The sequence below is a fragment of the Anas acuta genome, chromosome 1 (assembly GCF_963932015.1).
Source record: "Anas acuta chromosome 1, bAnaAcu1.1, whole genome shotgun sequence".
Classification (NCBI taxonomy): Eukaryota; Metazoa; Chordata; class Aves; order Anseriformes; family Anatidae; genus Anas; species Anas acuta.
The window spans coordinates 3676070-3699061 of NC_088979.1; the positions used below are offsets into that span (position 1 = coordinate 3676070).

The 22992-nt window shown below is 47.3% G+C and overlaps 3 protein-coding genes across 7 annotated transcripts in view; 1 reads left to right on the plus strand and 2 right to left on the minus strand.

Moving 5' to 3' along the window:
• The window catches only part of RSF1 (remodeling and spacing factor 1), a 55822-nt gene extending 46598 nt beyond the window's left edge, over positions 1-9224 (minus strand). The window contains exon 1 of the mRNA XM_068699116.1: positions 8996-9224. Coding sequence (XP_068555217.1) covers positions 8996-9182 — 187 coding nt within the window. The 5' untranslated portion in view covers positions 9183-9224. The remainder of the gene's footprint in view (positions 1-8995) is intronic.
• Positions 7969-17973, plus strand: AAMDC (adipogenesis associated Mth938 domain containing). 4 transcript variants are annotated; one of them, XM_068699655.1, is made up of 5 exons: positions 10148-10254; positions 11199-11387; positions 12703-12853; positions 16157-16252; positions 16939-17973. In XM_068699655.1, exons 3-5 carry the CDS (start codon positions 12722-12724, stop codon positions 17077-17079), a joined length of 369 nt encoding a protein of 122 aa, XP_068555756.1. In that variant the 5' UTR covers positions 10148-10254; positions 11199-11387; positions 12703-12721; the 3' UTR covers positions 17080-17973. The 4 variants fall into 4 exon arrangements, with proteins under 4 accessions (XP_068555682.1, XP_068555533.1, XP_068555599.1 ...); XM_068699581.1 differs by lacking the exons at positions 10148-10254; positions 11199-11387 and adding an exon at positions 7969-8082; XM_068699432.1 differs by lacking the exons at positions 10148-10254; positions 11199-11387 and adding an exon at positions 9469-9514.
• Positions 17974-20572: 2599 nt separating this feature from the next.
• Positions 20573-22992, minus strand: part of INTS4 (integrator complex subunit 4) — a 30217-nt gene continuing 27797 nt past the window's right edge. For both annotated transcript variants that reach the window (XM_068699230.1, XM_068699309.1), the window contains exon 23: positions 20573-21982. In XM_068699230.1, coding sequence (XP_068555331.1) covers positions 21789-21982 — 194 coding nt within the window. In that variant the 3' untranslated portion in view covers positions 20573-21788. The remainder of the gene's footprint in view (positions 21983-22992) is intronic.

Sequence of the window (22992 nt, forward strand, 5' to 3'; positions counted from 1 at the left end):
CTTAGCAAGAAAGATTAACTGCCCACGGCATACAAAAAATAAAAATCAAAGGGATTCCACTTCACTCGTACCACGATGACGAGAATTCACTTTCTCTTCTGAGCTGCTTCCCGGCGGTTAATCGGTTTAAGGTTTACTTTCCCTCGGAAGTTATCACCACTCGGGCTGACTCTGGAGAGGTTGAGCGATGCATTCCTCCAGCTCCCTGCCTCGGAGGATGCCAATCAGTGGATTTGAGAAGGCGAATCCCTTCCTCAGCACATCCAAACCCACCCTCTGCAGTGCAAACACAGACCTCTGGCAGCAACAGCTTGCGTTGGGCTGCGAGCTCCTCGCCTCACCTGGTTCCTCCTGCCACGAAGGATCCCGTCACAGACAGGGCTGGCTGTGATAGCTTCGAGTTTTGTTCTTTTAGCAAAGGTGCCGAGGAACAACACAAGTCAACTGTTTCAGTCCGGGACCTCCTTAAAAGACTTTCTGCATGCACGCCGAAGCGTTCTGCCAAGCACCAGCCGTGTAGCCGTGCTTCGGAAGAAGCCAGAAAAAGGAGCAGAGCATTTGTACTTTGGAGGATAACTGAACTCTCTGAAGGATGAAACTACAATTTCCTAGCGTTTATCAAAACCAGATGCAAGAGCTACTTGTGTTTGATTCCCTGCATCTCTGCTAGGCTCTTTAAAATGTGCCAGTCCCCGTTTTCCACTCTTGTCCTCCCAGCTCCAGTCTGTATATTTTTACCAGCTGTATTCCCCAAATTTCTCTTCCAGAGAGCCCAGGGAGTGCATGAGCCCGGCAACGAGCACGCTTTCATGTTATTTGGGTGTTCCAGGACATCATTTCCTAACACGTCACTTTTATCATATTTCACCTGCGTTGCCAGAAAGCAGGAGGACATCACAAATTAGCCCAATAATGACTTATGCAAACGAGTTCCTTAAGTTCTCAGCGGTGTCCTTATGTTAATTATTGTAGCTAATGATTTTTTTCCCACTTGGTTTAGGGCTGGCTCTTCTGCTCTCCCATCTTTTAAGGGAAATCTCTTCTAAGGGTTAGGTTTTAATGCCTCCACCTTGCCACTTCAGGATAATTTCAATTCTCTCCCTTCCGAGCACCGCTGCTCCTTGTTGATGGAGGTGAAGCTTCGTGGTGGAAACCCGAAAGCTGCAATCTGATGAGCGCCGTTTTCTTGGAAAGAACCAAGAAAGAGGCTGGGGCTGGCGAGGCACGACTCAATCTTCCTTCTCCAACCATCAATCTAACCTGTGAGCCCAAGGATAAGCACAAATTTTCTCCAGGGTGCTACCTGATCACAGCAGAAAAGAAACCTGACAAGCTCCTTCAGAAGCACACCTCGCCTCGAGGAATTGGTTGTTTTTCCCCCAAACCATTCAAAGGATCACCAGGGCCACGATTTCTCCTGGAGTTCTGAGAAATCCTCCTTTATTTCACTCCTGGAGTAGGGAAATAGCTGCATCAGGCTGATGGCAAAGTGTGTGAGAGGCTGACAAGTGCTAGGGGCTACTAAAATACTCGTTAAGGCCCAATTGGTTGACAGGCTTCGCAGAACAACCGAAGCAAGGGAGAGTTCATTGATTTGGGACGAGGCAGGAGGAGGAACGAAGCAGGGTGGAAAGAACATCTTGGCGTTACAAACGCAGACCTTGCTGTATGCTACAGCTGGGGGAAAAAAAAATACAATGCTGTTATTGCAAGGCTCGGAGGAAGGAAAAAATGCACACCTTTGTACGAGCTTGGGTATTTATTTCTCACTGCGATTTGTGGAAATGCAGGCTTCCAAAATCCACAAGGCACCGGTGAGCGCACAGCCACGATATTCTTCAGCAGGATGTTTGTCCTGTCCTCCGTTCCTCCTCGGCAGCTCCTTCAGTAGCTCCTGTCCCCTCCTTCGCACCACACAAAGGAATTTCTGCCATCCCTGCCCTCTGCCACCAGCAGGATCTTGTTACCGAGTCTCTCATGCCAAAGCCCGCCAGGTATGTGGGCGTTATTTCTGCCTGAGGGATGCCACCCGTCAGCTACTGCAGAGCACAGAAACCCCCCAAATGGTTGTTCTGTTTTAATCTTTTAAGTTTTCCAGCAGTTCCCATGGGCTTCTCAGTTTAGCACAGGCCACGCAGAAGCCAACCTAAACATCAGCTTCGGGACGGGCTCAGAACAGGAGGTGCCAGGTGGGGGCACTAAGAATTGCACACACCGTTGTTAACTTCAAGGTAATGCTGTCCGGTGTGAGAAATCTCAAACAAGAGGAAAAAACTCCACTCGAAGAAGATAGAAAAAGGAAAAAACACAACCAGGAAGCCCCTGGGCTACAAACTATTGGAAGCTGGGAGAATATCCCAAGAAACTCCCAGCTCCTGCAGCTGACCAGTGCCGAGGACAAGATGCTGATGGATCGCTGCCTTCATCTGGAGCAGCCTTCCTGGGGCTGGCAAAGCACCTCCTGCAGCTCTTTGCCTGGATTCCCACCAGCACGCCCAGCTGGGAGAAGCAGCCCCCATCTCTCCAGGGCTATATCGGGTACTGGCACATGTTTCTGACACCCCAAATTCTGTAATCCTGAGGATTCGGATGAAGTGCAGCTCAGACTGCTTTAACAACTCGGACGTTTGGTCCTTCAGGCAGGGAAGAACCTCGTTGAAGCTTAAGTTTTCCAGCGGGGATGCTATTTCTGAGCACGCCACAAGAAAAAAAAAGACAAGAGCTAGACAAAACACAGCTCCTCGCTTACACGTGATGGTGCCACGCCGCTCACTCTGATGATTGTGAAGGTCCCTCCTGCAGATATACCACAATGACACGAAACTGGAGCTGCTTTTTAACCCAGAAGCACGATTTGCCCGTCTCCCCCATCGGTTTGGGTGATGGGGAGTCCCGCTGGGTCTCAGAGTGGTGCTCCCAGCCTCAATCCCAGCGCACACCCCGGTGGGATGATGGGCCAGCTCCATATTCAATAAATACATCAAGCCTTGCCACGGGAAAACTAACAGAAGGGGGTTAGTTAGATCACAGAGATGCATCCATACTCTATTAGGAAGCAATTAATTCCAAGACAAACTTAATTCACTTCTCCAACGAAGAAAAACGCACGTGGCCAGGCACGCTGGCGTGAAGTCTTAATCTAAAAGGACTGCAAAAGGAGCAGAGGAGTTGATTCTGCATTAACCTCGTTTGCCACAAAGTCAGCACAAGACCAACCACTCGTGCTGCTTGCTTGCTCCAAATTTATTTAAGCCTGTTAAACCCCGACAATTCCAGCTACACACAGTGGGGTCTGCCTCCACCAAACCCATTCACCTGACCACTGAAAACACGGAGCTGCAGAACTTTAAACAAACCAGAGGTGCAGAACCTGATATACCCAAAAGTGAAGCAAGAACAGAAGTAATACATTCAAAATTTCACTAGGTACACCCTTATTTGCAAGTCTGCAGAGCAGCTTTCATATAAACGCTTTTATTCCTCAATATTTTATTAAGCTAAGCACACTGCGTTACCCTAACAGGTTTCTTACCAGCTGGATTAATGGCTTGGACAGGAGTTTAAAAATTTGGGTCAGTCCCTAGGTGCAGCAGTGATCTGCCTAAACTCTGTTTATAAACTCAGGTGAGCTTGAATTGCATGTGGGGGACGACTACCTGATTCAAGCAGCAGTTGCATTTCTTATTCATCCAGGAAAGGGCACAATGAGATACAAGCAGAGGCTCCTAAAACTATAAAAAAGTTATTTCAGACTAGTTGATAGATGTTTAGAGCAGCAGGAAGCTTATAACACTGAGATAGCCACACTTCATGTCTGATGGAGAAGATCCAACAGTACCTTGTGTGAACAGTCCCCCCAGCCAACAAACCAGGCGTGTTCATTTACCCGAGGAAACTGCCCTTTCCACACCAAAACCAGATGATAAATCACCATTTCAGTTAAAATTTAGTAATTAACAGCGTTTGACCACTTCCCTATCCCATTTATTTCCTATTCTAACACTGACCAAGCTGCAGATTTCTGCAATCTATCAGAAAAAGCCTAAAAGTCAGATGGCCTAAAAGTCGCATCAAACCCTCTAACTTCGGGTCAGCAGGACCCAAACAGGCTGGATCTTGTTAAACACCAGAAAATCAATCACTAAAACGGAGCAATCTGCTTTATTCCCCTCTTCATTAGGAGCATTCCTAATCTTGAGCTTGAAAGCCTCGCTCCTTGCCATCGGATCTCACCAGCTTTTGTTTGCTGCATTAAAACAGCCACAGAGCTCCGGGGCTGCTTCTCGCAGCCAAGTATCGACCAGCACTTTAAATCGTCGTTAATTGTTAATTTTCTGCAGAGAAGGGTAAGAACCTTACGCTGCAAAGCTTTGCAAAGGTATCGGAATGACAATAAGGGAACTGCCAGGACCCACCGGAACAAACGGCTTCAGCATCCAAATTCCTTTGGAAAGAGAAAAGAAGTGAGGTGTCCAGAAGATTTAGAAACAAAAAGTAGTTTATAAAACCTCTGAAGTGTGGTAGATCCAAAGCGTACATACTTTTTTCAGTTCTGTGATGGAACTTTTAAGTGTACTTGATACTAAAGAAACCCTAAGTAACTTCCAGGGGTTTTCCCACAGCCTACCTGCCCCTAACCTCAGTTCTGGATAGAAAGACAAAAAGGGGGAAGGGGAGAAAAGACTCACAAAATTGACCTACACCTCACATCATCTTTCTTTACACCATCTAAACCTAAGCCAGCATGGAAAGAGTTTTATTATCAAACTCCAAACCCATCACATCCACGTGATAATTAAAGAGACGAACTTTTAGGCTGGCTCAATCTGCCAGCAAGAGTCAAGGGAGATCCCAAAGCTCCTGGGGAGAAGGCAGCAGACAGCCTCAGCCCGGAGACCTACCCACCAAAACGTATTTGCTGCTTTCAAGCCCAACTTTAGCACCACCAGGAGGACTTCGAGGAGAGCTCGCTGTTTGGCTGCGCTACGCAAAGCATGCCTCCCTGTTCAAATTTCAATCAGGAGCAAATCAAACCCCACACTGCTCCAAAAAGCCTGCAGCAGGGGATGAGAGAGCGGAGCCGAACACTTCCGAGGACATGATTCACCTCGGCGAGAGGTTCTCCCATTCACACACCGGGGAAGCTGGCAAACCAGCGAGCGTTTTGCGTAGTCATGTGTAAAATGAGATCTCTGTCGTGCAAGCAAACGTTCTGCTAATATTTTCATTCACAAGAGCCCGAGTGCTTAATTAACATTTATACCAATTCCCGAGCTATTTACCAACACAAAGGAGGCGATGTGATATCATGGTTCCTTACACACAGCCCTCAACGCAGGCAGAGTTCTTGCTCCCCTCCATCACGTGTTGAAATACTAAATTTTCCACGGCTGGGCTGCTACAAGAGAAACTTGGGAAAACAGGCAAGGTAGGTGTGTTAGAAGAAGGAGAACAAGCAGTGCTTCCCGGGGATTACTCGCTCTGTTTGCACCATTTTGCCTTTGTAGGAAAAAGATGCAGCAGGACGATGTGTCTTAGCTTGGCACCTCCCAGTACAGTGACACAGGGGGTGATCACATCTCCCAGCCTCATTAGAAGCCCCAGGTAAAAGCATTTATTCACTCACTTTTTAATAAATCCTAAGAGAAGCGATTTCCTTTGAGGCATGACAACTAGCAACTGGTGTAAGGTAGGGCTCTCACCACCCAGACCTCTTCTTGGTGGAAGAAGCTTAAGCCCATCGTCAATCCAACCCAAATCATGGTACAAAACAAGGCTCAAGATTATTCAAGGCCAGATAATTATCCCTCACAAAGCAAAACGTTCCCCAAATGACCCCAGGTCTCACAACTTCGAGCAGTTACAGGTTTAGAGCGAGGCACCAGCAGGAAGAGCTGCGCCCCCATGGGTCCACACTTATCCCTCTCCTCTCTTTGCCACCAGCAGGATCACCGCTCTGCCATCTGACCGCACACGGTTTAGGTTATCTGCCAGCTCCCAAAGCGCATCTTTTAACTGGGTTTGTGTGTTCAGATGGGGCCATACCTCTGCACAGGCATTTCAAATACCAAACATGCTGCTGATGCAGGTTAATCCCACACCCAAACAACTCGGACGACGAAGGAAACCTCTGCGCTCGAGCACTGCTGTCACTGCCACCTCTCGAAATTCTCAGGTAGCAGCGCCCCTTCCTCCCCAAAAAGCTTCTGCTTTGGTTACTTCATCATGAACGAGCTCTTTGTTCCAATAATTACCAGGAGAAAATAAAGCCTGTTATACAACAAGGCAGCAACATTCGGACCGGAGCTCCCGCTGCTCCTTGAGACCCCCAGCACAACGAGAAGGAAGTTTCACCGGCATCTTCCACAATCAACTCTTCAGACAAGAAAAAAGAGCCCGTGGTGTCTAAAACCACTCAGGTGGTTTTATATATTGCTGTCTAAGCCCACTGGTATCAAAAGCGAAACTGTGCACAACTTAAATCCAAACCTTTTTTGCTCTCCAAGGAAAAGCTGCGTACGGTTGGTAAATACTGGATGCTCAGAGGACAAAACAACTCATTCTTCAGTTTTCAAACACTGCCCAGCAACTTGCTGGTTTGTAACCTTACAGACACCCTGTCAGGAACCAATATAGGTAAAAAAGACACAGAAATGTAATATCTGCAATTGTTTTTTCTGAAAGCATAAACATACTAGTAGATCCTGGCACCACAAATCAAGCTGAGCGAGTTGGCTCGATCAATAAAACACAAATCCCCGTCACGCAAATCATCGCATCAAGCTTCAAGAACCTCCTAAATTTAGTTTTCCACACTTCCACTCTTTCTTTTCTTAAAGATAAGCAAAGGCAGGCAAATGTTCTCTATACCAGACACAAGCAAAAATCAAGCAGCTCAGAGAGGGCATTAGCAGAAGGTAAAAACGTCCCCATTTGTGGAGAACAACCCATCCTGCCCCCCAAAATGGGAAGAAACGCAGAGTGTAACAACTGAACACCCCATAACACACACACCACAACGCACAAGGCACGCAAAAGCTTTTTAGGGACGAGCTGTCAAGTAGCTGTTGTCCTGTTGATATCCACCCCCTGTCCCACACGATTAAAGTTCAGAGAAAATTCAGCTTTTTACCAAAGGCACGTACTTAACACACAGGTCACTAGCTTAGCCTTGAATTTTAATTTATTCTGCAAGTCCACACAACAAATCACTCTTACGGGCTCGTTTACATTTTGTCACAGGGTAAAAACGTTCGTTTTCTTTACAGATGTTACTTCAAAAAGGGTGTTTTCATCACAAATTCAAACTCCAGCGCAGCGGCAGCTTTTATTCAGAAGTTTTGCAAAAACTTTGCCAGAACGGGACTTCAGCAACCGAATCCTTTTACGGGGGGGAACTGACGGATATTCCAGGCGGGTAGCCCGGCTTTTAGGAGTTAGGGGAGCTCGTTTTTTCCTCTGCACGTGAGCTGGGAGGCGGAGGAGGCTTTTCTCATTCCATTTCAGCTGGTGCAAACTCAGGCAGGACGCGTGCGCCCCGCGAAGGACGGCTTCCTCCAGGCGAGGAAGCACCCCCCCGCCGATTTCACCCCCAAATCCCCACGCCGCGGGGTGGCTTTCGTAAGGAGGGAGTCGATATGGGGAGGAAAAAAGGGGAGAAAAGAGGGTTTTGGGGGAGGAAAAGCAGCCCCGGGTTGGGATTCTCCAGCAGCAGGAAGTTTCTATGGGGCCTGGCGAGCATGCGCCGTGAGCCCGGCGGTCTCCCGATGTGGCAAGAGTGCAGAGAGGCAAGGAGCAGAGAAATAATCGAGACAGAGCCCGAGAGCAACAAGCACCTTCCCCTCTGGATCCCCGGCTGCTGTTGCTGTTGCTGCCGCCTCCTCGCAGCCCTCCCCCTGGCCGCTCGGCTGCCCGGGGCCCTCCCACAGCCATCGCAGAGGAATTGGAGAGGCTGGCAAGCAAAGCTTCTGCTGCTGCTGCTGCTGAAGGGAAAGGAGAGGAAAAGGAGGAGAGAGGAGAGGAGGAGCAGCTGGCAAGGGAACGGCCGAGTGGCCCAGCCACCCTGCGCCTCGCCCAGCTCAGGTGGTGGGGGGCTGGAAGGGGAAATGGGGGGGGGGGGGAAAGGGCCAAGTTTTTAACCCCCTGCCCAGCTGGGAGAGAAGGGAGGAGGGGAGAAGGACAGAGAGCAAGCACAATGGCTGGCTGTGTGTGTGGGGAGGAGATTTCCTACAATAGCAGCACTGGGGAGGGCTCGGGGCTTTTCTGGTGCCCCCCCCCCGCATCCCTTCTTCCCCATTCCTCACCCCACATAGGCAGGGGGGAAAGGAGGGGGGAAGATAAAAAGCCTGAGGGCATTGCCTTGGGTCTCCCCCACCGTATTTTTATTTTAGGGGAGAAGTAGAAAGGGACGCAAACACTGGGGGGGGGGGAGCACAGAAGCAACCCCCCAGCTGGAGGCAGGGTGGAGGAGGCCCGCTGCTAGCATTAGGCTGAGCAAAAAAATAAAATAATAATAAATAGTTATTTAAGCCGATCTCCCTGCACGAGTCCAACCCAGGGGGGCTGAAGGAGGGGGTGGGGGGGGGGGTCACAGCCGATATTGGGGTGGGGGAAAAGGGGGAGCCCCCACCTTCTATTGGGGGGGGGAGGGGAGGAATCTTCCCCCTTCCCCAAGCAACTGCTCAGCCCCAAAAGGGTGGAAGGGGTGAAAAAGGAGGGGGGGGAAAGGCCACAGCCCCCCCCGGGGCTTCACGCCGGGAATCCCAGGCCCCTCCTCTCCCTCAGCGCGCTCCACCCCCGGGGCTGGGAGGAGGCGGGGGGGGACCAGCCCCGGTTCCCCCCCACTCCAAACCCCTTCTATGTCACCAACCTCTCCCCCCCACACCCCACCGTCCCCCCCAGTCCTTCCTCAGAGCCGGCGGAGAGAAGGGAAAAGGGAAAAAGGGAGAAAGCTGAGGGGAGGTGAGGGGGGGGGGGGGGGGGGGGGGGCGCTCACCCTGCTCGCCGGGCTCCTGCAGGACGCGCTCCAGCTCGGGGAAAGGCAGCTCGGGGAGATCCAGCAGAGCCCCGTAACGTTCGAGGAACGAGCAAACGACGGCGAAGTTGGGCCAGGAACCCGGGCAACCCGGGCCGGCGGCGGGAGGGGGAGGCGGCGATGGAGGCTGAGGAGCCGCCGCCGCCATCTTGGGGCCGGGGATGGAGAAGGAGCAAAGAGGGGGGGGGGGGAGGGAGTGAGGGGGGCGCTGCCGAGCCGCGCGCCGCCACGGTCCCACAATGCACCGCGGCGGCCTGAGGGGAGGGGGCGGGAGCGCGGGGCCGGGCGGCTCCTCGCCGCCGCGTGCGGCGCGGCAATGAAAACAAGGCGGGGCGGGGGTATTTATAGAGGGGGCGGGGGCAAGGGTGGGGATGGACGGGTGGATGGGCCAATGGGAGGGAGGGGAGGTGGTGCCGACAGGCGGCGCTGGCCAATGGGAAGGGAGGATGGGAGGGAGGGGGTGGGTGTTCCGCGCGGCCGGTGAGTGGGGTGCGGGCGCGTGCCGGCCGTTAACGGCCCTGAGGGGGAAGGGGTGGGAGGGAGGCGGCGTCGGGGGCTGTGGAGAAATAGGAATAAAAATAAGTTTTTAGGCAGCTTTGAGCCTCGCTTCTGTCGTGTCCTTGCACCCTGCCTCGCCTCCTGTCACAAGCTGGCTGCCTGCCCTCCCCTCTCCTCCCTGTGTGCGCCGTCCCGCGGCTCCTCAGCAAAATATATATTTATATATTTTTTTTCCAACTTTACCTCAGTCCTTGTCCTGTCTGCTTCTTTAAACCTCGCTTATCCTCCCCCCTTGCGTTTCTGCTGTCGGTTTTTAAGTCTTCGCCTGCTTTTCTACCCTCATGAAGTTGCTTTGATGCAGGGGAGTTTCTTACTTTTTACTTACCTTGCTCACTGTTAGTTTTAGAGCACCACATCCCCTTCTTGATACCTTGCTTACTTATTTTCATGCCTTGATACTTATTTTGATACTTTGATACTTATTTTGATACCTTGATTCACTTTTTTACCCTCTGTGACCTCAGGGCGTGTCTTTGCTTTTAATAAACATTTACTTTAACAGGCTGTCAATACAGCGTTTCTCTCCCTCCCCTTTTTTATTCCAGCTGTTCCTGGCAGGTTATACTTCGCAGAAATGTTGAACTTCACAGAAGAAACAGCAACGTTGCCAGTTTTAAATCCACCTGCTTGCCCAGCTACACTTCTACGTCACGTTTCTTTAGGTTAATCACTTATTTTTTCCTCCCCTATCCTAGCCATTGCTTTATATATTTTTTTATTTCAGCCCAATCTCCTTGTATAAGTTGGTATTTTGCCTCTTAAGCTTCTCTGCTTCCTTTATTTCCTATGTTTTCTGTAGCTTTGCTTACAGATTCCTCAGCCATCTCTGCTCCTCGCCTCCTGGACCTCCCTCCCTGTCACGTTTGGACTATGGCAGTTTCCAGTTTGTGGCATCCAGCTCATTTGATTCTTACTTGGCACTCTGTTTCAGCAGATAGCATAGTGAATAATTAAAAAAGCAACTCATTTGTCGGGGAAATATTTCCCCGATCCGTGCTGATTAGTGACTGGACCGTGCCCTGTGTGAAGAAGGTCCAAAGTCCCTGTTAAAAAAAATTCATTCTTCTTCACTTCAATTTAAGATGCCTTCACTAATTCAAATAACCTCACGTTTCTGGTATTCCCTGGCAGTATGATGGGAAATGCTTTCAGACTACTAATCATCATTTATGGCTTTTGAGTTATATCTCTTAGCTCCTGCCCCTGATTTTTGTGCTGTTGGAAGAGGATATGACAGAATCTGGACGCTATGGATTTAAGCCATGCATTCGCCATCCTATTTGCAGTTTGTGCTTCTTTGATTGCATTAACCCAGCCTTGCAAATACCATTTTGATTGGGAGATCTGATATTCCTAATGTTGTTACCATTCATTTACCTCTCCGCCATTCACCTCGCTGCAGTCTCTGCTCAAAACTAGCCCGGGGAAAATTTATTTGAATTCTTTGTAGCCATGTTCTGGGTAGTGGATTCTGCCTTTTACTCTTTTTGGTGATTTCACTCTGCTGGGACTAGTGATAGCTATTTCTTCTGCCCTAATCTTGCTTCACCAGACTTTTGGGAAAATAGTCTGATGACCTTTTGTGTGTCAATCCCTTGCTTTGTAGGTACGTGAGGAGAGAATCCAGAGCACGGGAATCCAGGCAAATTTCTCTCCCCTGTAGCTGCTTGCCTGGCGTCCTCTTTGGCAGGGTGCGTGTGCCACCAGCTTCACAAAGGAGCAGGAAAGAAATAATTGCCCTGTTCTTCTGGGGAAGCAGCAGCTCTGGCAGCCTCAGTCCCGTGCTGAATCCAAAGTAAGGCTGTTTCTACTTCACACGACGTTTGAAGCAGGGCACTGAGATTCATGGCCTGCCTGCTCATGTCCAAGATGGGCTGGAAGCCTGGTAACCCAAAGATTTCTGCTTTGTGAGGGCTCCTTCCTTAATCAGCACCACCAGGGTTCCTATGATCGATTTTCTTGGGGAATTTGGATTATTAAAAAAAGGAAAAGGATGAGAATCTGGATATCTTGAAGGATCTGCCAGAGGTTTGCTGGGTCAGCCAGGAGCAGAGCTCTTTGTACTGCAGAAATCAGCATCTGTCTTTGCGGCGCGGGCTTCAGACCATCCTCTTCGCTCGGAACTGGAAGGGCAGAAAGCAGAAAGGTCACTCCCGAGGCACAGATCTTGGCTGTCGAGCAAGTCCAAAGCATTTCCAAGGCATCCCTGGGACTGGTTTCTTGCTGTCGAGTGCCAGAATCCCAGCGGCGATCAGGTTGCAGTTACTTGAAGGACTGTGACGAGGGCAGAAACTTTCGAGGTGGTGCTTCCCAAGGCATCGCCCCTGCCTGAATGCCCGGCTGTCGGGGAAAAATGAGAAAATAAGGAGAGATTTAGAGAGCGTGGCCGAGGGGAAGGCCAAAGGGAACTAAAATTTATTTATCATTAAACTGAAGCAGTAAAGATTGAGGTTAGGCATTAAAAACGATGTTGTTTGGATTCTGAACTGTCCTGAGAAATTGCACTGGGAGATTTGGTGTCTCTGAGGAGTGACTCAAGGAAGAAGGCTCGACCCCGTTAGGTCTCTGCAAGTCCATTAGTTTAAAGCCTGCATTCAACATTTCACTGTCTTCTCCTTTCCTTAAAGCTAATAAGGCAACACCATGCTTGTTTGGTTTTGGTTTTGTTTTAATCTTATTTACTGTCTGAAACTAATAAACAGGAACGTACCGGCGTAGTTTAGAGGGCCAAAGAAACATTGCATCCCGCAATTATTTTAGGAAAAGTTGACCTTCTTCATCATATATTTAGCGAAAAGATTAAAAACCAGATTTGGAAAGATACCCAGGGAACTGATCCCTGTTGATTGTTCTAAAAGCTGAGTACCTGATACTTTAACAGATGTAGCGTGTAAAATGATTTGCTCCGAATCCTCCAAGAGCCCCAAGAGGATGGGTAATTAACAAACCTGCTGGTCCTTTGCCCAATTCTGGTGCCACAAAATCACACGGATTGAGCCTGTAACAGCGTTTTCTTCCCAGCTCCTTGGGGCAAGGACACAATTTTGGTTTTTCATTAATGTGCCGCATGTGTTAGCCTGATGGTAAGCATTAAATATCCTTTTTTCCAGACTTTGGTTCAGCGTAGAGATGTCTTCCCCTGAAATCGCTTCCCTTTCGTGGGGTCAGATGAAGGTGAAGGGCTGCTCCACCACCTACAAGGACTGCAAAGTGTGGCCGGGAGGCAGTCGGACCTGGGACTGGCGAGAAACGGGGACGAACGTGAGTTTGCCTTTTACTTCCCACCCTGCATTTTGAACAGGACTTGATTAATAATGCAGTTTTCATAAGAGGCTGGTAGCAACCTTTATTAAGACTACATAAAAATTGTCTTGAATAGGATAGAAAAGAATTTATGGGAAGTCAAAAGAAATCCTCAGCAAGTGACCGTACATGTTTGGCAGAGAACAATGCAGGCAGCTTAGTTTATATCCCTTTCCCTGGTGTTTCTCCTACTTATTTCTGAGGAGTATGCAGAGACAGCATCAGATGCAACAATTCCTCCACGAAAAGCTCACAGACTGCCAACCGCAGTGACCTGGCTTTGTGGCCATGTACTAAAGGATTCCCTGCGCAATTTTTGTATCCCTTAAGCTTTATCTGTAATTGCTATCAGAATCCTGTAACACTACATGGAATAGTGTTGGTGTTTCAAATTCAGCAGCAGCATTATATATTGGGAACCCAGTTTGATCGTTTGTCCCATAACAGGGCTTGCACTAAGATAGCTGACTAAAAAAACAATAATCCACATATTCCAAGCAAGAATTAAAGCTAAAAAGACCTACACAGCGTGCCTTAGACCCTGCTGTATCCATGCGGGCCCCCCCAGGTTGCTGCTGTGTTCATTTGGACACAACCGAGAGGCAGAACTTTGGGTTTGGAGCTTCTTAGATCATCTCCTGGGGAGCAGAACTTTTTAAGCTCTCAGATTTCAGTCCATAAAGAGTGTACGGCACAAAGCAAGAGGCTTTTTTGCTTCTCAAGAGAAATCTGAGTTTTCACAGTGATGCTTTCTCGGTTTATGTGCACACACAAGTGGAGAAGCAAAACACGTGCGGCATGAAACGTTCCCCAATAGTTTCCAGATCACATTTTGATCTCATTCCTCCGTTTCAAAGCATTGTTTCGGGTTAGGACGTTGAGGAGGACGTGCCTTCCTTCTAAAGCTGCATCCAGGGGATGTCTTCAGGTGACAGAGGAAAGCTTTAAGCCCATAAAAGTCCTCAGAGGAATCCTGCAGTTGACACAAGGAAGAGGAGGCTGTTAAATGAAAATCAGGGGAGAAAAGAAGAGTTGCGTTATTTAGAGAGGCAGGTTTTATGACATATTTTCTATGTGATCAGTAAACAAAAAATGACCTATTTAGGTTTTCCTGTATAGGATCCTTTTAAAGCTCCTGCTGAAGGTCAGACCCATCCCTCCTACTGTTATGGCAGCCAGACGGGGAGTTGGGTGATCATTAAAACCGAATAGCAAGCAACAAATACAGGGCTAAAATGAGCCTTTTAGAGACTGCATCCCCTCCTCTAGAAGGATTATAAATGAATTTTATTCACTTAGCACTGGGAACAATAGGATTCACTCATCTTCTGTGTGTTTCCTCGTGGTAGCATGTGTGCTTTGAGCGTGTTTTACCTGGGGCTAGGGGGAGCTACTCCCTCAGCCTGAGGAATAAAGCAGTGCCCCTTGTGCCCCGCACTCCAGTTGGAAACAAATCCCTTCCTTTCCTTCTCTGCTTTCAGCCTGATGCCTGGCACACCGTCCTTTCAGCAGGGAAAAACTGCACGACTGGCTCTGCGAGGGCCTGGAACCCAGCACCGCTCTCCCTCCCGACCTTAACCCTGGGGGATAAAAGGCAGCCTCCCTAATAACCTGCTAGCGGGGAAAAAAGGAGGCCCGAGGAGACCAGGGAACAACACGGGCAAGAAATTCTGCTGCCCGTCTTCCCTCCCACTGTCACCTCAGTGGAATTAGCTGCGATGATACAGTTATTCCTCCATGGTCCATATTTCCTCTGACGCTACTATTTTCCTACAAAGCAGGTGGAAGCCCCCTGATCATCGTGTAACCGCGGCAAATCCTTTTGTTCCGCGGCATTAATGTCTCAGCAGTGCTTATCATATGACAGCAAACCTTCCCCCAGCTAACTAATTAACGTAATTGCAGGAAACCGTACCTGTTCTTTTTGTCTAAGCTTTGAGCCTACCTTAAAAACCCCCGAAGGAAAAGCATTACCTATTTTATCACAAACTTGCAATGTTTTATCTCGTACTAGCAATGGTTTTACAGTGGTTTGGCCTGAGAAAGCTCCGCAGAATGAAGCCACCTGTGTGTTAGGTGGGGATTTTAACTGTAAATGTACCTCAAGGGGATGCAACCCTAATGGTAAACTCTCTGCTGCTGAAATTCTGCATCCCAACTAACCCTAATACTTTGGTGGGATAATTTAATCCACCTCCTAGAACCGGCACCTTAATATGGAAGGTTTCCCTCAGAGCTTTGGGAGCTCTCATGTTGGTTTCCACTGGAAAGCTCTCACCATGTTCAGCAAGCTGATGCTGAACAGGGCAGGGCTGGCAACAATCCTGACACCTTGTGGGAGGCTACGGGGCTGGCAACCTGGGCAGAAGGAAGAAAAACACAGGAGAGGACACAAGGATGTCAAAGAGAAAAGCTCACAACCTCATGGAACAAAGCTCACAACACAAAATAACAGGAGCTGGCTGCTGAGCAAAAAAAGGAGCAGGGAGAGAAGAAAAGTGTTAATGGGTTAAAAAAAATAACGCACACCAAGGAGGGGCCAATATGTCGGTCATCTTCTGGCCATACAGAGAGCCATGGAAATGGGGCTGAGGGAGTAGTGTAACATAATAAAGGTTTATCTTCAGATATTACATGATATTTGCAGATTTGTATGTTTATGTTTATTAGCAGCAAACGAGTGTACTTTAAAAACACAATCCACGTGCTCTTAGAGCTCTTTTTTTCTTTAAAAGGAGTTGGGTTTCAAATATTCCCTTCTCAAAATTAAGAATAGAGCAGAAATTGAAACCGTTACCTGAAATGACACTATCCAATATGTTTCAGTCCTCTTTGGTAAAGGATTTAATCATTTTAATTATTTGAGGAGCTCTCTTATGATTAAAGCGAGTAAACGTGAGCTCACTGCAATCTTTGCTACAAAAAGGCTTTGTTTGCTGGAAAACAGGAAGCAACGTATTGCAATTTATTGATTTCACTTTTAATATTTACAAAAAGCCATAAATGTTTTAGGGATGTGTAATGCATCATTCATTTTTAACTGGTTAATAAAGGCTGTCGATATTGCCATCAAATGATTAACAATCATCCTTCACCTGCCTATGAAATACCTGCTGAAATTACCACCGTGCAGGGGCTGTGGTACATTTTGGTGGGTACTTTACACCACTAATCGAGGAACAGGCTCAGAACCCGTAGCTGAAGCCCTCCTGGTTGATGCTGCTACTACTCTGAATATTATTTCCTTCCTCTCACCCTCAGCATTCTCCAGGAGTGCAGCCGGCTGACCTTGAAGAAGTTGTCAAGAAGGGCGTGCAAACCGTCGTGATCGGTCGTGGCATGAGCGAGGCTCTGCAGGTAGGTTTTCGTTCCGGGGTTGTTTTCCCTCCCCTTCTTTTTAGGGGAAAAAAAATCCACAGTGATTTACCGAGAGGGGAAAATAAATTCAGGCTGCTGACTTAGCATGACTGAACTCCTGCCGGGAGTCACCCTCTTCCCGAAAGAAGCCTCGTGTGAGCTCCTCTGTGTTAGCATCAATGTCAAGCAGTCAAAAGGCTGACATTCTGCTAGAGAAGCAATTTAAACAAGGAGGATTTTTTACAATGTCATTACTCCCCCTCTCAGACTAGGCTAGGAGACTCGGCTAATGAGGCCTTTTTGTTAGCAGCGCTGGCGGTGTCACTGCAGCAGGTAAACCAGCTACACAAAGCTCACAAGCGCCGAGCTTCGTGAGAAGCAATTCTTTTTGGAGAGCTGAACAACACCTTGCTTACACTAATTACCTTTAGCTCAACTTCCATTCCCTTTGGTAAGAAAAGGCTGCACTTTACACTGCATTAAGGAGGGACGGGAGGTGTGTACGTACACGTAACTTTATCGAAGAGTAAAAATGGTATCGAGCTTAGAAATATCTGAGCATGTTATCAGTTTGGCAACTATCAGTAACTTAAGTGCATCTGCTAACAAATCTCATCGGTTTTTCTTCAAGCCCTGTGCTGGGGAGGGAAGTCTCTAATCCTTGCTTTTACCTTTTACCTTTGGAGGTTCCATTGTCTACTGTGGACTATCTAAAGAAAAACGGGATCGAGGTGGTGGTCTTGCAAACCGAGAAGGCTGTGGAAGAATACAACGCCCTGGCTGCTCGGGGTGTCAAGGTGGGGGGCGTCTTCCATTCAACGTGCTGAAGCACCGCGGGCTCAGAGCCTGCCCCTGCCCTCGGCCAAGTCACGGGCAGGCCTCCCGGCTGCCTCAGGTTACAGCCAGCAGTGGGGATTGACATGCCACAGCATTAATGTGCGCTGGAAATCGAGTGCAAGGGCAGTTTATGAGCTTAGGATTTAAACAAACTGAGTGCTCACAAAGGGGGGTTGTTAATGAGATCGTTTAATTACAGAACCATTTGCATATGTTCTGGAGATGGACCTAAACTTTAGAATATCGGCCGTATTCTGGTCACTTTTCACCTTTGGGTTAAATTAAGATATTAAATGTGAATATTCTTCTTAGGAAATGGCCTGGGATTACATGGTTAGCTACTGCAGCGTTGTCATAAAACATCTGACAAGTACAATCAAGTGGTGGTGAAGGATCACTTTATAAATAAGATAAAATAAATGAATAAAAATAAAAGGGGCAACCCCAGAACAACTCTGCCTCCTGCTGGTGACTTCAGTCAGGGTATTGGTTGTGCAGATCTGAGATGAATCAAGACTGTAAGACTTCCTACTTTTACATTTTACATAGAGCCTAGAAAAAGAAGTCCATGGGGAATAAATTTATAATCTGTGCCTTAAACAATTTTCCCATTACCTGCACTGTGAGTATGGAGTTGTGAAATGTGTGTCTTGCAAGTATTAAAGAAGTCGCTACCTGCTTCAAATGATCTAAAAACTCTGTCTCAGAGCTAGCTTGCAGCATAAATGATGAGTTTTTAGGAAATTGGTCTAAATTACTGTTAGCAAGGTGTTGCCAGCAAGCGTGGGGTGGAGGTTAGGGTTCTTACCAAGCATTGTGTTTCCTGTTTGCACATCACAACAAGAGCTGTTACAGTGAAAGGATTAAAAGTTCTTTCAGTTGCTCTTCCGCTGTTTCTTTTCTTTGGTGGGCTTCTCTTAACATTACCAGTTACACGTTACCCATTGTAGGTTATGGTTTTCTACTAGGCTCACTTACTCTTCACCTGAGCAGATTAAGGCTGTGCACATTACCAAAAGTACAATAAAACTTAGGGACTTGGAGCTATCCAAGGAGCAGCAGAGCAGCTCAGACTGGTAACGAGAACTGGATGACTTTCCAAAGACCCAAGAACAGCCAAATTTACAAAATACGGTGGCCTCTTTGTTTATTTGCTCTCCTAACCATTTAAAACCTTTTATCTGATCAAATACAACATGGCATAAAAGCGAAGGAAAAGTGAGTACTTGTACGTTTTATCTTGCAATCTCCTAATTGAAGCAATATTTTCGTGGAGCTACATTTGAGGTAAAATCTCACCCAAACCAGCAAAAACTCCTTTTCAGCCGCTGCAGCGCCACCATGTTTTTCTCACTAACTTTCTAACTTTTCTTACTAACTTACTAACTTTATAACTTTCACGGTGTGAAGCAGAAGATGACCGTCCGACCCAGAAGGCTGCAGTCATCCCAGGGGAACACCAGTGGAACTTCTACCACCCTGCACGGAGTAAAAGATGTAATTTGTGTGATGTTAGCTAATAGCAGGGGGCTGCCTCCTGAGCAGTGATAGATTTGTGTTATTTCATGATCTTGTGGGCCTTAAAAAGGCCTTGATTAGGAAGAGGCTTTTACAAAGGGGACGATTCCAGTTGATTAAATACTGTTATGCTACTAGAAGTTAGGCAAACACCTTCTCTCTTACCTACTGCTTTCATTTTGTGGCTTGTTTTTTGTTTTCATACAGCACTGACGTAAATTTTTGGACGAAGCCACATTTAACAGAACTCCTTGACCCAGAACCTGCATTTGAGCTAAATTTGGTGGGCTCCTTCCCCCACCAACCCCGTTTGGTTTTGTCCTTCCCCCAGGCAGGAGCAGCAGCGGCATGGTGCCAGGTGACACAGAGGTGTGTGAGTTTGTGCCACAGCCTCTTAATTGTTCCTTTCATTTGGCCTCCTGGTTGTTCCTTTCGTTTGGCAGGATACAGGAGATTCCACTTCTTGGCAGGGAAGCGGGTTTCTGTCTTTAAACTTCTGTCTCTAAACTGCTAAATCTTGCTCCCAGCAGCACAAGAACTCGGTGTCGACAAGGAGATAACCTGCTGCAAGTCTCTTGCAGCTCTACCTCCTGTCACCGCTCCCAGCTCAGCTGCCCAAGTCGGCTGTTCCCAAAATACTCCGCTCCGCTTGGGCTGCTCCAGCCACCGAACACCCTTCGGTCCCCGGCTCTTATCTACGGGGAGCAGCACGCCCGAGCTGGCAGCGAGGAGCAGCAAGCTGCAAAAAAACTCTGATACGCACCGAACGCCACACGAGCAGCATTTAAGGGGCAGCAGGCAGTGTTTACAGCTCCCCTTCCTCAGAATAAACTGGCAGAGGTGAGTGAAGGAAGATAAAAACAGCGCTTAGATCTCTAGCTTTGTCAAAAGATCTAACAACTTGGGTAAGCAGCACAGGAATGCGGAGGAAATCCCTCTCCATGAGCTGGAACCCACAGTGATATCATACAGTCCCCATTTAGACACGTGCTCTGTTCTTTCAGAGGTCTTTCTTTGTACTGCTGGTAGTGACTGTACCTGCTTACTTTTAAAAGCACGTAAAAACAAAGCTGTGAGTTAGCATCTCGTAATCATCAATGTTGTTCTGAGTAAATCCACGCATTGTTCTAAGCGTCCTCGACTCGGTAATTGCAGTGTTCAGTTTCAAAGGCCTAAGAATTAGCCCAATTAGTTTCAATGCTCTTAAGTGACCTGATTATGAATTTCCCATTAAAAGCACGCAAAACTAGGCTTGAATAAAATGTGTAATTAAATCCGAAAAGTTAAACACGAAGTTCTCAAAGCACGAGGTCAGCCAGAAAAGGAGGACCTCAGATTTCTTCCGATTTAAAGCAGAAGCCAGAGAAAGAGAACTCTGGGATGGTATGGAGAAGGGAAGCCAACTACAGGAAGCTCTTATTAGGGGATTTGAAACATTCGAGTGGTTTTAAATTTTCAAGTGATTTCAGTCACCTGAAGTTACAGATGTGGAACTTCTCCAAAGCCTTTCAGGGCTTGATTCTCAGTGGCAATGCAGCATGAGCCTGAACTTTGCTTCGTCTGTTAAATGAGTTCAAGCACAGCACCTGGGAGGAAGATACCAGAAATATGCCCAGTACTCACGAGAAAGATGCCAAGATTTTGATATCCCCAATGAAAAAACGTCCAGAATGGAGGAATTGACTGATCATCTGTGGCCTGGGAGCACACGATAAACCGTAACTCCCTGATAACCACGGAGCAGGAGGAAAGGCTGAGTTTCTGCTGGCCAGCTGGTGAACACAGCACCCTGAGGGTTTATCTGCAGCCCCAGCTGAGCAGTTTTATGGTTAGGAGTCTTCAGACCACAACATATCAGTCCTAAACAAAATAATAATTAAGAAATATCGTGAAAGCCTCACAGTAATGTCTTATTAGGCCACACCATGCAGGTTCGCTCTTATAAGAAAGAGAAACAAATGAGAATGGGTTTTCCAATTTTATTGTAGGAAAGCACGTAAGGGGTTTTGATCTCTGTACAAGTGGAAAATTTCTTCACTGCTTCGTTTAGGCACTAAGCCTTCCCCCCCACTATCATTGCCTTTAAAAAAAAAAACAAAACCTGATTTATGAACACAGGTAGCATTTAGCTGCTGCACTACAAAGTTTCACGTGTTAAGTGCTCCTAGAAAATCCCACCAAAGATTGCCACAAATTGCTCTAATCGGAATATCAAGTTTAGGTTTGAGGCCCTCTGTGAACAGAGGGTGACAAAAAAAGGGGCTGCAGATTACAGGACCGAACGTTTGGGTCTCTGACCACAAGTCCTGTTGGTAAGGGGCTCCCTGGCCCTGGCACTCAGCACAGCTGCTTCAGGAGTGTGTTCAGCTCCTGCAACACCTCAGGCAGGCTTTAACTGCCAGAAGTGCTGCTAAATTGAAAAACTAAACAGCTTTTCCCATCGCAGCACCAGTTCAGGCCAAGACCAGGACTCAGAAACAGATTCTGTATGACTCAGTGGCATGGGATTCCATCTTTTTTTCAACCCCTGCTATTTAATCGCAGCGTTTCTAAAGGCATACAAGTGTGCAACAGGAGAGTGGGTTAAAATTCAGAGAGACAGAGGGATATACAACTCCCTTTCATGTAAACCAAAAAGGTAACACCCTGCTGTGTTGCTATCACTCTAAGGCCCTTCCCATACAAGGACAACAGCACTTCAGATTTTTTTTTTTGGTTAAGGATTTAGATACCAATGCGAAAATACAAGTTTTAGACAAAAAAGAAAATATATCAAACCTCCTTAGTTTCATCTCAGAGTATTGCTAAAATAAAAAAAAAAAAAGCAGAGATTTACATGCCTGAGCATTTACATGGTAAATGGCTTCAGCGGAAAACGTAGAGGCCTTGAGGAGTTCTGGCCCAACGCAGTTATTACTGGAATGCTGACTGAGAATTGCCTCGATTTTGTTGATTCAATACAGAAATAACATTTCCTCGAAACTCCTCAGCTACCTGAATAACTCCTGCATCAGTCTATCTGCTTCTTACAGTGACCAACGTTCTTCAGCACCTTTACTTTTCAGGCTGACACGTTTTGTAGAAGCATAACACTGTTCTGGTTTGGTGCCTTGGAACGCAGCACATGGGTTTCGTTTTCAACCCAACAACCCCCTAAATGTATTTCTCTTAGTGGCAGGTTTCACCGCCTGGCAGGTTTGGGCATGATGTAAACTTTGACGGGTTTGCTGAAGGGTATGGTCCCCTCGATGCCGTTTTCAGGCTGCGGGAGAGCCTCCATGCTCTCGTTCCAGGTCGATTTGGGAACCTTAGCAGTCGCCTTGCTCCGGTTGGAATTGTAGGCCAGCAGCAGCCGCACTTCAATCTGACACGGCTCTGAGGAGAAAAAGAAACAGAACAAGCCAAACATGAGTCCCTCACGGAGTGAACAAGCAATGCTGAACGAAATTTTATGTTACATATTCTAATTCTAGGGTGAGAGATCAGAATCCAGCCTGGTGTTTGGAAACACAACCTTGTCATCGCAGGCAGCACAGAATTAAGCGCTGCTTTACTCCCTTCTGCCTCTTTGTTGTAGCTTAAAAAGAAAATCCTATGAGTAAATTCAAAACAAACTTCAAATAGAACCGTTAAAAGTTATTCCAACCCAATAATGATAAATTCATTAAAAAGCAGAGAACTAGCAGGCCTTCCTCTCTATATTTATGGCAGGATCAAGTAAAATCCAGATGATGTCTGGGAAGACCCACAGCACAGGAGATTACTCAAAGATTCTCTTCAGCTGGAGGTCCTGCAAGCCAGCTTTTTTCCCTGTTTTTCAATCTCAGCAGTTAGACAAATATTCCCGATACTGCCCACAAGGTGATCTCACTTTGTTCTCCTCCCAGCGGTCATAATGAAAGCAGGCTTTTAGCCCACACAGAACAACCGAGCAGCAGAGCATGCTGGGCTAAATGTCAAAAATTTCCCCTTCTAGGCTGAAAAACACGATCCTTTTAGGTTTTTCTTACAGAGCACATTATCGAAACCTACAGGCAACTATGTAATTTAGAGATGAGAGGCCCAGCACTGCAGTGGCACTCTGAGACCTCATCGGTACCAGATGGAGCACAAAAAATAACCTTTTTTCCATGGTTATACCACAGTTCAGCTAACACCACCCTAAGATTCGTTTTACCACAGCTCCTCTTCAATTTATAGCTCACAGCCACTGCTATTGCTTCTAATCTCCAAGACTTAAACCCCATTTTTTATTTGGGCATCCTCCTTCCTGAGCGCACACTTTTTACTGGCCTTAATGAATTTATTTTTCATAAATTAAGGCATTTTTATTTTGTCTATTGCTTTGAATTCTGATCCTGTTCTCTCAACCTGTCCCAGCTTGA

What these genes read in the sequence shown, in the direction of transcription:
- AAMDC (XM_068699581.1), top strand. Translation starts at nt 12,722, where the DNA reads ATGTCTTCCCCTGAAATCGCTTCCCTTTCGTGGGGTCAGATGAAGGTG. An exon ending in GGCGAGAAACGGGGACGAAC is followed by an intron (nt 12,854 to 16,156) that starts GTGAGTTTGCCT and finishes TCTCACCCTCAG; the next exon opens with CATTCTCCAGGAGTGCAGCC. An exon ending in GCATGAGCGAGGCTCTGCAG is followed by an intron (nt 16,253 to 16,938) that starts GTAGGTTTTCGT and finishes TTACCTTTGGAG; the next exon opens with GTTCCATTGTCTACTGTGGA.